Here is a 13120-nt window from a genome sequence, read left to right as displayed (position 1 = left end):
GCACCGGAAAAGGCAAGCTCAGCACGGCAAGCACGCTGACCCCCTCTACGCTCTACTTTGGCTCGCTTCCGCAGCCTCGGGCTCGTGTGTGATGATGATGATGCATGCTGTGCCGAACATGGAATCCGGAAAAGCAGTGCCGTGCCGTGCCGTGCCGCTGCGAGATTCGAGATTCGCTGACAGCGCTGAGTGGCGCGAGAAGTCTGTTGCCGTAAAACCTGGAGCGTAAAACATTGATTGAGCACTTGTGGACCCTGGCAGCTGGCAGTTGGTCGCACCAAGGTGCCCCGCCCCACCAGCTGGCTGCTGGCCCGGCCGAGAAAAATTCATCATTCAATCCAACGTTGCTCGATCGATCAAGCAAAAGCCTCAAGCCCCCTCTGCGTCATCGCCGTCGTTCGAAGCCTGCGAAGCCTGCGAAACCTGCGAAACCTGCGAAACCTGCGGAACCTGCGGAACCTGCGGAACCTGCGGAACCTGCGATGCCTGCGATGCCTGCGATGCCACACACAGGCCTTCCATAATTTGCGGCCTCCCTCTTGCAACAGCATCCGCAGGTTGGTCCCGTCCCTGGGCATGCTCCCTGCCTCGGCCAGGAGGATAATGGCCGCTCAAGTCAAGCGCGTCCCCATCCCCCCCAGAGGGGTGGACTATCGCGGGAAAGTGGTGCTTGCGCCAATGGTGCGCTCAGGCGAACTTCCGTCGAGATTGCTCGCTCTGCACTACGGAGCCGATTTAGTTTGGGGTATGTGCTTGTCAAAGGTTTCACACGTCATCCGACCGGTCGAAAAGACGAAGCGGAAGGAAGGAGGGGGGAGGGGGGGGTTTTGGCCTGTGACGGGTGCTGAAGAAGAATCATTGGTACAGGTCCTGAAACCGTCGACCGTGCCATGATTGGGTCGACGAGACGCTTCAACCACGATGCCGGTGTCATTGAATGGACAAGACCGCCCTCCCAAGGCCACCAGAAACCACCCGGGGTCGCTCAGGAAAGCGTCATTTACCGAGTGTTCCCCGAGAAGGAGGCGAGCAAGCTCATCTTCCAGATTGGGACCGCAGACCCTGAACGAGCCGTCCAAGCCGCCCGACTCGTCGCGGCCGACGTCGCTGGCATCGACGTCAACGCCGGCTGCCCTAAACCCTTCAGCACCAGCGGCGGCATGGGTGCAGCTCTTCTCCAAACACCAGACCGGCTGGTCGCCATCTTGGAGGCCCTGGTGAAGAACATTACGCCAGAGTTTGAGATTGGCATCAGCGTCAAGATTCGTATCTTGGAGACCCCCGCCGCGACGGAAGCCTTGGTACGACGGCTCGTCGCCACCGGCATAACCGGCTTGACAGTGCACTGCCGGACGACGCCCATGAGGCCGAGGGAACGCGCCATCAGAGATCAGCTGAGCATGATTGCGGGGGTCTGCCGCGAAGCCGGAGTGGCGTGCCTCATGAACGGCGATGTCGAGACAAGAGACCAGGGCCTCAAGCTGGCGGAAGAGTACGGCGCCGACGGAGCCATGATTGCCGTCGCCGCCGAGAGAAACCCGAGCTGCTTCCGGAGCGATGCCGACGGTGGCCTTCTCCCTTGGCAGACCGTCGTGGAACGGTACCTAGAGCACGCCATGCAGGTCAGCAACCGCTTCAGCAACACCAAGTACCTCCTGGCCCAGATGGTCCCCGGCAAAGCGAAACTCTACCCGTCGGTCTTGCAAGCCAAGAGCTACACCGACGTGTGCAAGACCTTGGGGTTTGCAGGCCTCGTCGATCGAGCGCAGGATGTCGACATTGACAGAGGCCTCGACAAGCCGAGGGAGAAGACGTCGAAAAAGGCGAGAAAGAATGCGAGTGCCTTGGCGGCCGGTGGGAAAAGGACTGCTGCACCCACGCGAAAAGCGCTATCCGACCGCAATGTCGGGTCCAAAGCTGACCTCCCGGAACCAGCAGCCGTGGCTTCTGTCGTCTAGGCTGTCCTTTGGGTCGATGCTGGACTCTTGTTTGTTTGTTTGTTTGCTTGTTTGTTTGCTTGTTTGTTTTTTTGTCTTTTCCTTTCCTCTTACGGATGGTTGTTGACCTGGCATGCAATGGAGTTTTGGCATTTTTTCAAAGCCGGTGGCGGTCCGCTGGCTAGCACATCTGGGAGAGATTGGAGTATTTTAGCATGGAATGCATGGAAGAGATGCTAGCAGCAGCACATGGGCATCTGTTTAGAGGTGGATGGAAGCGTAAGCATGTAATCATCAGACGACTTTTTCACGACCACTAGCCAAAAGAGGATCTGAAAATGTTCAATTCTTGTCCTCCATCTGTGCCAGCCCTTTGATATGAGCAAAAGCAGACTTGGATGGCTTGTCGAATTTTCTGCCAGAGTCATCTGTTTTTTTTTCTTTTCGTCTATGCAATTATACAATTTCCGAGGATCGAAAAAAAAAAAAAAAAAAAAAGGAAGGGGGGGGGGAAGACCAAGGGGGAAACGGTACGGCTCTCCCAGCGATTTCTTCGTCCTTTGTTTTTGTACTCTTTTATCGTCTTTTGCTTTTCGCTTTGCGTCATTTTCAACCAGCTGGAGCGTCTATTTACCCTGCTTGACCCACCCTTCAACAGCCTCCCTCGCATCCGTCACCTTCTCGTCCACGAAGTGCACGCCAACCTGGCCATGGGCCTTGGCGAAGCTGACGCCCCTCCTCAGGCTCTCCCGGACCCTGGCGTGCGTGTCCGCGACGGCAGGGAACCGCTGCTCGTACTTCCACGCCAGGTCGGAGACGTTGCGCATCGTCACGGGCAGGACGGCCCAGCCGGCGCCGACGCCAAACGCCCAGGGCACGGTGCTCCGCAGGAGGACGTTGCTCCGGCGGGTGATGATGCTGCCGGCCATGGCGGCGACCAGGACGTACATGGCGCCCGGCATGAGCTTCTCGCCGCTCTCGCGCGAGGGGGCCAGACCGGCAACGGTGTCGGTGAAGGACTGCTCCAGGTGGAAGGCCGAGTCCATCGTCTCGTTGACCTTGTCCTCGGCGGCGGCGGCGACGCGGTACAGCGCGAGGCGGGCTCTGCCAATCTCGGCGGCTAGCCTGTCGGTCGGCGAGGGGGCCCGCGGCTGCTTCTCCCTCCTGGGCGGCGGGTCGGCAGCGGCAGCGGCAGCGGCAGCGGCGGCGGCGGCGGGCTGCTTGGGCGGGAGGGCTTCGAATCGCGCGGGTGCGTCGTCGTCGCTGGCGCCCGCGGCGTCCAGGTCATCGTAGATGGGTTTCTTTTTCCCCCGCAGGCCCCCCCTCTCGCGGGTTAGCGTGGCCGGCTTCGCGGCTGCCGGGCAGGCTTGGGAGAAGGGAGTCTTTTTCCGGCGACGAACCTTGCGCGCAGGAGCTTCGGCGAGAACTGTGGCAGGGGACAGAACGACGGCGATGGCCGCCAACGGCGCCACGGCGCGCTGGGCGACGGGGAGACCGACGACGAGTCAGCACCGTTTATCGAAATATGTTCCCGCGCGGGGAGAAAGGGCCCTCACCCGTTGTAGCTGCAGCAGTCTGGAAGCCATTTTTGGCTGTCGAAGCGGCAGACCCGGTCGACACGGCAAACTCGTTGGTTTGGTGGTCTGGCCGCGCTGCCGTCGCCCTCCCCGACGGGCCTTTTGGAGCGGCGGCACGTGACCGGCCGAGGTGTCATTGTTTCAGTACGGAGTTAGGCCCCAGCTGCAACAAGCGGCCTCAGTTCGTTTCCGCGTTTGCAGTGATGCGGGGGAAAAGGGGAAAAATAAAATAAAATAAATAATAAAAATAATAATAATTAAAAAAAAAAAAAAGAGAAACTTGAACTTGAAAAAGATGACCAGACCAGCATCTGCCGCGGGGCGTGTACGTGTGATGCCAAAGTCTCTCTACATGAGCTGGCTGGCTGGCTGGCTGGTGTGCTCTTGGGTCACTGTCATTGGAGCAACACGCCGTCGTCACTGACTGGCTGCCGGCAACGCCACGCAGCAACGCCACGCGGCAACCAACGCCACACGGCAGCCCGCGCATCTGAAAACGCAACGCATCCATCGCATGCACTTCCCGGGCGAATCCCGCTCCGCTACTTGCATAACCCAACGTCCCCGTCAATCTCGGCCCCCCCTCTTCTCTTCCACCCCGACTTCGAGCTGACAAGCCCTCGCGATGCTCCCTTTCACCCGCGCCCGCCGCATCTGGGTCTGCACCCGGTGCACCCGTCGCGCGGGCCCGTCGCCGCTCCGGCATCAGCACCAGCACCAGCACCAGCACCAGCACCAGCACCAGCACCTGCTCCTGCTCCAGCTGCAGCGCCGCCGACACCGACGATGGGCAACAACCGCAGCCGAGGCCGCGCGGCCGCCGCCCTCGCCCTCGCCCTCGCCCTCGCCGCCCGCTGACCGCCGCGCCAGCTCCCGCGGCGACGACGCCCTCCTCCGCCTCCTGTTCGACGCCCCCTCCTCCGTCCCGTCCCTGTCCCGTCTCGGCCTCGGCCTCGGCCTCGGCCTCCGCAAGAGCCACGGCCTGTTCAACAACCGCCATCTCACCACCCCCGACGGCTTCCACGTCTTCGCGCAGAGCACCCTGCGGCGGGCGACGCGCCTCGTGCGCCGCGTCCTGGCCGCCGCGTCCGTCGCCGAGTACCGCGCCGTCGTCCGCGACCTCGACCGCCTCAGCGACCTGCTGTGCCGGGTCCTCGACCTCGCCGACTTTGTGCGCATGACGCACCCCGACCCGCGCTTCCAGCACGCCGCCGCCAAGGCGTGGTCCGCCGTGTACCAGTACATGAACCAGCTCAACACCATGGCCGGCCTGCACCACCAGCTGGCCGAGGCGCTGTCCCGCCCGGACGTCGCGTCCGCCTGGTCCGAGGAGGAGAGGGCCGTCGCCCAGCTGCTCCAGCTGGACTTTACCAAGTCGGCCGTCAACCTGCCCCAGCGGGCGCGCGACCGCTTCGTCGACCTGTCCTCGCGCATCAGCGACGTCGGCTCCGCCTTTGTGCAGCACATGCGGCCCGCCGTCGGGGAGGTCGCCCTGCCGGCCCACCGCCTCCAAGGCATGCACCCGGGCCTGGCCGCCGCCGCCGCCGCCGCCAGCCACGGGCTGCGCTCGCACATCTCCGTCGCCACCACCGGCTCCGAGGCCGCCGCCGCCCTGCAGAGCGTCCGCGACGGCGACGCCCGCCGCCAAATCTACCTCGCGCAGCGCACCGCCTCGCGCGGCACCCTCGACCGCCTCGAGTCCATGCTCCGCCTCCGCTCCGAGCTGGCCAAGCTCGCCGGCTTCGAGAGCCACGCGCACATGGCCCTCAAGGACCGCATGATGGCCAAGACGCCCGCCTCCGTCGCCAAGTTCCTCCTCGCCCTGCGCGAGCACAACGCCCCCGCCGTGCGCGCCGAGCTCGCCGAGCTCGCCGACCGGAAGCGCCGGCACCTCGCCGTGCCCGACGCCAGCCTGCAGGCCTGGGACCGCGACTTTTACATGGAAATGATCCGCGCCGAGACGCGCCCGCGCGCCCCCCACCCCGACCCCCACCCCGCGCACCAGCTGTCCGCCTTCTTCTCCGTCGGCACCGTCATGCAGGGCCTGTCCCGCCTCTTCGACCGCCTGTACGGCGTGCGCTTCGTCCCGCGCGAGGCCCGGCCCGGCGAGGTCTGGCACCCGGACGTCAAGCGCCTCGACGTCGTGTCCGACGACGGCGGCGAGCTGCTCGCCGTCCTGTACTGCGACCTGTTCTACCGCCCGCAAAAGTCCCCCAACCCGGCCCACTTCACCATCCGCTGCTCCCGCGAGATCCTCGCCGAAGAGCTCGACGAGGCCGCGCGCGACATGGCCTCCTCCTCCTCCTCCTCCTCCTCCTCCACTGTCTTCGACTCCCCCGAGCAGGCCGCCAACGACGGCATGGAGACGTCCTGCCGCGACGGCAAACTCATGCAGCTGCCCACCATTGCCCTCGTCTGCGACTTCCCCAAGAGCGCCTCCGCCCGTGAGCCCGCCCTCCTGTCCTACGCGTCCGTCGAGACGCTCTTCCACGAGATGGGCCACGCCATCCACTCCATCCTTGCGCGCACCAGCTTCCAGAACGTCTCGGGCACCAGGTGCGCCACCGACTTCGCCGAGCTGCCCTCCACCCTGATGGAGCATTTCGCCGCCGACCCCGCCGTCCTGTCCCTCTTCGCCCGCCACTGGAAGACCGACCGCCCCCTGCCGTACAGCCTCGTCCAGGAGCGCATCGGCGTCTCCAGGCGCTTCGAGGGCATCGACACGGAGCACCAGATCCTCCTCGCCATGGTCGACCAGGCCTACCACTCCGCCGCCGCCGACAGCCTGCCCTTTGACTCGACCCGCGTCTTCCACGAGATCCAGCACCGGTACGCTCACGGCCCCAAGGACCCCCCCGGCACCAGCTGGCAGGGCTTTTTCGGCCACCTCCACTCCTACGGCAGCACCTACTACAGCTACCTCTTCGACCGGGTCCTTGCCGAGCGCGTGTGGCGAGTCGTCTTTCGCGCCGGACAAGGCGGCGCTGCCGTCTGCCGGGAAAACGGCGAGCGTCTCAAGCAGAATCTCCTCAAATGGGGCGGCGGACGCGACCCCTGGAGATGTCTCTCGGATACACTCGACGACGAGAGGCTTGCCGCCGGGGACGAAGAGTCCATGGCCTTGGTGGGCAGCTGGGGTATAAAAGACGATCGTCAAACCCGCTCATGAGGGTACGCGGAGCATTTATACCGCTCGTGGGGGGGGGGTTTCATTTTTTTTATCTTCTCACTTGCTTCTTTCAATGAAACTTGCGTTTCGGGAGAGAGAGCATTTTACAGGCAAACTGACCACGGCACATCATCTTCAGGATGTGCTTGTATTTGTATCCAAGGCAGGTATATCGATTGGCGACACAGCGAAGCATTAGACAGACACTGCATCACGAGACAACAAAAGTACCAAATCAATTCAACTTTTTTTAGCTCCTCATAGCACATGAGTTTTCCACATCATTCACTGCCAGTGATTCATAACCCCTACCACAGGGGAGAGGGACAAAAAAAAGGGGAGATAGAGAGAGACAAGACAGGGGAATAGAAAGTAATGCTTCTTGCTCGCAATCGCCCAAACTACATTTTGTCATCGCAAGTGTGTATGACCGCACGTGTCACACCACTGTTTAATCAACATCAAAATCCATTATATCATTTTCCACCTAAGCTGTACAGCTCTCCCGCCTGTCTTTGCCCGGGGTATATGATGAAATGGGCAAAAGCCGTCCTTCAATCATTCATCCGCAGTTCTCCATTTGCGTCACGAGAAAAGGTCAAAAACATTAGCATAATTAATCACGCCTCCAATGCCAGTATATCGGGGCCAAAACGATGGCCAAGCTAGACACCCAAAGCATCTATGCAGCCTGTGCGGCGGCAGCTTGCCGTTGCCTTGTCGGGAATGGCTGATGCATGGCCAAATGTGAAAAGCGACATTTTCCTGGCCTGCTCCACCGTTATGGTGTCATTCTCATCTTCATAACCGCTGAAAACATTATCGCTGGTCTCTGCAGGTGTGACAAACGACTCGGTATACTCGTTATCTGATCGATTGTCGGTGATCACTCCAGAGTCGTCGAGCGCTAATGTGTCATAATGGTAGGCAGTGGCCGTTAGTCGGCGACTGGAATCGTCCTCCTCCTCGTGGTCGAAAGTCGACACCTCGCCGAAAGATCTGTCCAAAGACGGAGCTTCGCTGTGGTCCGTGTTCGTGTACGCCAAGCTTTTGTTCACAAACTGCATTTGGCGACTCAGACTTCTCACTTGAGCCTCCAGGGCTACTCGCGCTAGCCTTTCGGTCTCCAACAAACCAAGCAGACTAGTATACTGCTCAGAAGGTATGGCTGCTGGTGAATCGCTGGTGATTTCATCTGTGCCGTCTGGTTGCGTTGGCACATCAATTAAAGGCAGAATGGTAGCGCGTGGAGTTGTGTCGTTGGTCTCGCCAAGAGACATGTTTGATGCATCGGAAAGACGAGTGTCTGGACGAATGGTGCTTCGTCGTGGGCCTCCCTCCAACTCCATATCGCAGGGCTGCAGCAGCACCGACCTTGCAGCATGCTCGTCCCTCCTCCCTTGCACTGGTCGCGGGCCAGATTGCCGGTTTTCATTGTTCGATTGCAGGCGAAGTGCTTGAATGCCATTGCCGATTTGGAGTACAATACCCTCCAACCGACTCATACGCGTCTCAAGATTATCGACCCGGTTTTCAAGAGCGACAGGTCCCAAGGTTTCCAGGGTGTATGCCGACCTAGATGGGCTAGCAAATTTCCCGCCCTCGTCACTCGTCTGAGCCGCAGCAACGGCTGGCTCAGGCGTGACAGGTCGTTCGGCATCAATCGACGCCATGTCATCCAAACTGCTATTTTGCAACTGCACAAGCTCGTCATCCGTTTTGGCAGAGGTCTGGGACGCGAATGGAGCCGCATAACTCTCTCTCCAGAAGCGAATCTCGGCGCTGTGTCGTCGTACCTCCTCTTCGGCTGATGATGAAGGAGGCCCAAGCTTTGGTATTTCGGATACACTTCTTGAGCGGCGCTTGAGTCCATGGCAGTCGCTCGAAATAGCGCGACCAATCTCCCTGGAATCGTGATTGAGGCCCGTCATTCCTCGGCTCCTCCTATCTTGGGAGCTGGCGGGTCGTGGAGATAGTCCGGCCAGTTTGGAGCCATCGTTCCAGCCAGTGCAAGCTGGATATGTCGGGTACGAAAAGCTGGGCAAGCATTTGCCAGAAAGTCTCTTTTCTGCGCTCAACGAGTTGCGGACATTTTGGACGAGCAAAACGTCTTCGTCTTTTATCGAATGTGAGCCCAGTGCAAGGTGATGATCAGTAATTGGCATTGAAAAGGATCGATTTGGGTTTGCCTGGACATGGTTTGGCCGCATGTAAGTTGGGTCCTACGCGAAATGTTAGCGAGGCAGCAGCAGTGCCATTGTTCCAGCTCACACTTACACTTCTATGCTCCTTTTTAGGCGCGTTGTTGGAAGCTGGTAGCATCGTCTTTGGGTCCGATAAGCGAGCTGCGCCCCTGCTTTGGCCCCTTTTCTTCCGGCCAAACAGCTTACTCAGGGCTGATCGAAAGACGGATTTTTTCAGTTGAGGCTTAGTGGTGCTAGCCCTCTTGTCGTTTTGGGCGTCCACATCTGCCACAGATATGGACTGGCGAGAATGAGTGGATGAGTCCGTCGACGCATTCGGTGAACCGGGAGCCTGTACTGGTGTTGAAGGCGTCACGTTGGGCGTGTGGGTTACCATGGCAGAATCCACGCTGCCGGGAGCATCATGTGTCTGATGGTTGACGACGGTTTGGTCCAGGCTGCTGCCGCTTGAGGTTTGCGGACCCAGCACCTTGTCATTTCCCCGACTATCAACCACATTCGCCCTAGTCACGGCTTGTTCTTCCGTGGAGAGGGCCTCGTCCGGAGGGTTTGGAAGGAGAATGGGATTTGAGATTTGGCCGCGGATAGGCTTGGATAATCTACGGCCGTTGCCATTAGAAGCGGATTTCCAAGCCATGGTAGGAAATGATGTACAAGTCGAAGGGATCCGCGGTGATAGGCGATGCTTCATCAAGAAGATGCCGAGAAGAGGGCAAAAGGGGACAACAAAGAAAAGAATAGAGAATCGTATAGTCCAGTCAGTTGGAACAATGAGCTGATTTCGGTCTGTTCGAAGGCTGGGTTTTGTCGTTCAGCAGCAGCACATGACGCTTGACCGGATAACACAACGAGTGAAGCTCGGAAACGGAAAGACGGCAGGAACCAGCTACAGCAAAGAAGGTAAACGATGGCAGGCAAAAGCCAAAGGGTCAAAGGAGTGAAGAAGCATCTACAGACTGGGGCAGGCGAGCAACTGGGGCATCATGGCCATGGTGATGAAGCGCAACAGGGCCCAGCAACCCGAGATTGATTGGCTCCTGCGTTGTGTGCAAAGAAGCCCTCCCTCAGCCAAACAAAGCTGCAAGTGGACGGGAAGGAAAGAAAAGAAGAAGTCTGCGAGGGCGAGAGGGAGGCTCAGCAGCGGGCAGCTACCACGCACGATGCTATAAATGGTTTCTTGTCTACGTCTGTCTGGTCCAACCAGACGGACAGACTCGTGGCAGGTGGCAGGAGGCAGGTGGCAGGTGGCAGGTGGCGGAGACACCGGCCAAGTCTTAGGAGGAAGGAGGGGTGTGCGTGCGGTGCACCTGCCAAAGGTCAAATCGAGTCAAAATCGGAGGTTGCGGACGGGCGCCCGAACAGGCAAGGCACAGGAACAAGCAAGGTGAAGAAGGGTGAAACATGGCTGCTGCGTCAACCGCAAGCAAAAGCCCGGGTCTTTGCTAGCAGCACGTTTGAAGCAATAATGCAAATAATAGCTCACAGGGGAGAGTCTGCCCGGCGTGCTGCGCGGAGGGGCGGACAGTGGAACCTGCCTGGCACCACTGCGACGTACGTAGGTACGTGGGTACCTAAGGTAGGTAGGTACTACTCTTTGTGGTACTAACTTGTGGAGACTTGGTGGCTGTGACTTACAGTACCGTACCAGTACAGTGGCATGTTAGGTACCGAACATGTAGGCTTGCACGGGCTAAGGACTGATTGACAGGTTCAGATGCAGCGGGATGGGCATGACAGACAAGGTACCAGATGTTTTATAACGCTGGTGATTGACTGGCCCGCGCAGGAACCTATGACAACAGCATGTCAGACATGCTGCCACAAGAGGCCCGAGAGGAACAGACGAGACAGGGAAAAGGTGGAGGGGGTAGGTGAATCTGGTACCAGGCAGCAGGTGGTCGACCCGACAGGCCGCAGAAGCAGCAGATGGAGGGCTTAGTAAAAAAGAAACCATGCGCGACTATCCAGGTCAGCTTGAGCCGGGAATCGACGGGGTCGGGGGCATGTACGGAGTACTATCGAGATATGACGGGGACAAGATGCCGTACATATGTCACGTCGCGGGTTAGCGTTGGCGATGGGTTGACGCAAGTTGGAACAAGGAGCTTGTTTGCATCCACCCGGAGCCGCTTGGCGGGGGGCAAAGGAGGGCGCAGGCCGAGGGCGACGCCTAAGCTTGACGCCGAATCTTGACGCCAGCAACAACGTTGCAGAGCACAGCACCCAGACACAGACGGGAGGCGTGCGTCGTAGCCGCGTAGGATTGATCATGGCGAGTCGCGACCCATTGCCCATGTGGTGCGCGGGAAGCGTCCGGCGGGGGAACAGCTGGTTTGATCCAGTCTGGTCCTGGTTTTGCTGGTTTTGCTGGTTTTGCTGGTTTTGTTGGTTCCAGCCAGACTTGCAATGCATCGTGGGAAAGCTGTGCCATCAGACCAGCATGTTTGTTTACTGGCTCGCGGCTCGGCATTGGACCAACTCTTTTGGGCCCTAACAAGAACAGCATTCACCGGACGTATCGCACCACTTGTCCATCCGCTGTACACCAACCATTTGCGCATTGCATCTGCAGACAGCGGCATCCAAGCCAGGACGAACCATTCAGGCAAATCGGAACCGCATCGTGGAGCACAAGGCAGGACAAGGACAGGCAGGCCGCGAGACCCACCAGACACCACATAGGTATGTAGCTTGACAACACCCCAGGCCATGATCTGACACAGGCAGGGCACAGGTGGCACCGGGCACAGAGTACGGAGTAAAACCCCCCAGAGCCAGTTCTCCCATGACCATGCAGCCTACCTATGTACCTACATAGGTAGGTACATACCTACCTGGTAGGTAGGAGGTAGTTACCTACATACCTCTCGAGTCCAAAAGCAGGTCTCTCCAGCATGAAAGGTAACGGGCTCTGCCCCCAATGGTCGGCCTCCAAGTCCTGTCTCGCTCTTGCCCCCCCCCTACTTGCCTTCTGCTTTTCGACGCTCAAAGGGATGGTTGGTCAGCACCACGCCACGTTTGTTCAACAGGGAAGGAGCGAGCGAGTCGCTCGCCTGTTTGGATGAAGCCCAGCCCATCCTTCTTACCAAGGAAGAGGAAGGCTCCGTGTCCCATTCTGAATAGTATCAGCCTATCAGGCATGGAAGCTTGCGGGATGCTTTTTGTGGTTGAAGAAGCCCTGCAACCAAATCTTGCAAGCAGTGATTTATCCGACTTCAACCTGAACGCTTCCTCTTGGTCGGAATCTATGGCTGATTCTCTGGTCGCGGAAGCGTCCTTTTTCTGACTACCACGGCGGCAGCAATGTCATGGAACAAAGCAAATCTCTCCTGTCGCCACCACCACTCGATGCCGAGAGAAGCCAAGTAGTCTGTTCAAATGCCATATCCAGCTCACTCGCCTCACAAACATCACCTCAATGCATCCATCTAATGCCGCCCGACGAAAACAGTCTTCTCTTTTCAGGCATGACTGCTGCTGTCCAGACAATAGTAAAGGGACCCATGACGTTGCGACTGATGTACGGATAAAAAGCTTGATTGTTGTGAGTCCTGGCTTGATCCATCCATGTGGCTCATTCGATAAATAATTCGTGCCTCGCCCCCAAGACCTCCAGATTCCAGAAGAGTTCGAATCTCTTTCCCTGGTTCGCCTACCGTGGTAACTCCAAGTATCCCCGAAACCGGAAAAGCCAGGTCACACGTCGCACCACCGCATGCCAGGCGCATCATGATACCCGATGGTTCCTACGACGGACGTGTAATGAGAATTGAGGTGCCGACCCGAGTCCATTTTCGTCACGTACTGAGAATTTTGTTATTGGGGGGCCGCGGCCACGTCTCTCTGTTTGCTTTTCTTCTTGTCGCTGTTGCTCCTCGTGCTTAAAGACATGGGCTGCAGCAAGTGGTTTGTGATGGTGAGCTTCTGCTGTTTCGCCTCGGACAGACAGGCATCCTGCCACACAAGGCATCTATCTACCTACCTATGAAACCAATGTCAGCCGCCTGCAACATTACCACGCCCCCCCCCCCCCCCCCCCCCCCCCCCCCCCCATGTGGGTCAATTTTTCTTCTTTTTTTTCCTTTTCTTTTCCCTGCGTGAAAAATTCGAAACCATGGCAGGGTGAGAGCTCCTGAAGGCTCCGTTTTCTTTGGCGCGACCAAGCAATGCTGGTTCGAGAGTGACCCATCTGTTCTGCTTTTTCGCTGCCTCGCCGCCACACTAGCCTGCCCT

General features: G+C 58.8%; 5 protein-coding genes across 5 annotated transcripts; 2 read left to right on the top strand and 3 right to left on the bottom strand.

Moving 5' to 3' along the window:
* Positions 1-576: 576 nt before the first annotated feature.
* UV8b_03934 (uncharacterized protein) lies at positions 577-1958 on the top strand (the record flags this gene model as incomplete). Its single annotated transcript, XM_043141432.1, has 2 exons — positions 577-745; positions 868-1958. 2 exons carry the CDS (start codon positions 577-579, stop codon positions 1956-1958), a joined length of 1260 nt encoding a protein of 419 aa, XP_042997366.1.
* A 605-nt stretch (positions 1959-2563) lies between these two features.
* On the bottom strand, positions 2564-3523 carry UV8b_03933 (uncharacterized protein; the record flags this gene model as incomplete). The annotated part of the gene is made up of 2 exons (XM_043141431.1): positions 2564-3415; positions 3494-3523. The coding sequence occupies 2 exons, from the start codon at positions 3521-3523 to the stop codon at positions 2564-2566; spliced, it is 882 nt and encodes a 293-aa protein (XP_042997365.1).
* A 616-nt stretch (positions 3524-4139) lies between these two features.
* Positions 4140-6683, top strand: UV8b_03932 (uncharacterized protein; the record flags this gene model as incomplete). The annotated part of the gene is made up of 1 exon (XM_043141430.1): positions 4140-6683. The coding sequence occupies one exon, from the start codon at positions 4140-4142 to the stop codon at positions 6681-6683; it is 2544 nt and encodes an 847-aa protein (XP_042997364.1).
* A 665-nt stretch (positions 6684-7348) lies between these two features.
* UV8b_03931 (uncharacterized protein) lies at positions 7349-9524 on the bottom strand (the record flags this gene model as incomplete). Its single annotated transcript, XM_043141429.1, has 2 exons — positions 7349-8905; positions 8961-9524. 2 exons carry the CDS (start codon positions 9522-9524, stop codon positions 7349-7351), a joined length of 2121 nt encoding a protein of 706 aa, XP_042997363.1.
* A 1533-nt stretch (positions 9525-11057) lies between these two features.
* UV8b_03930 (uncharacterized protein) lies at positions 11058-11598 on the bottom strand (the record flags this gene model as incomplete). Its single annotated transcript, XM_043141428.1, has 2 exons — positions 11058-11377; positions 11412-11598. The coding sequence occupies 2 exons, from the start codon at positions 11596-11598 to the stop codon at positions 11058-11060; spliced, it is 507 nt and encodes a 168-aa protein (XP_042997362.1).
* Between the last annotated feature and the right edge of the window lie 1522 nt (positions 11599-13120).

The sequence above is a fragment of the Ustilaginoidea virens genome, chromosome 3 (assembly GCF_000687475.1).
Source record: "Ustilaginoidea virens chromosome 3, complete sequence".
Lineage (NCBI taxonomy): Eukaryota > Fungi > Ascomycota > Sordariomycetes > Hypocreales > Clavicipitaceae > Ustilaginoidea > Ustilaginoidea virens.
Note: the sequence above shows the minus strand (reverse complement) of the source record. Positions and strands in the feature narration are given on the sequence as shown.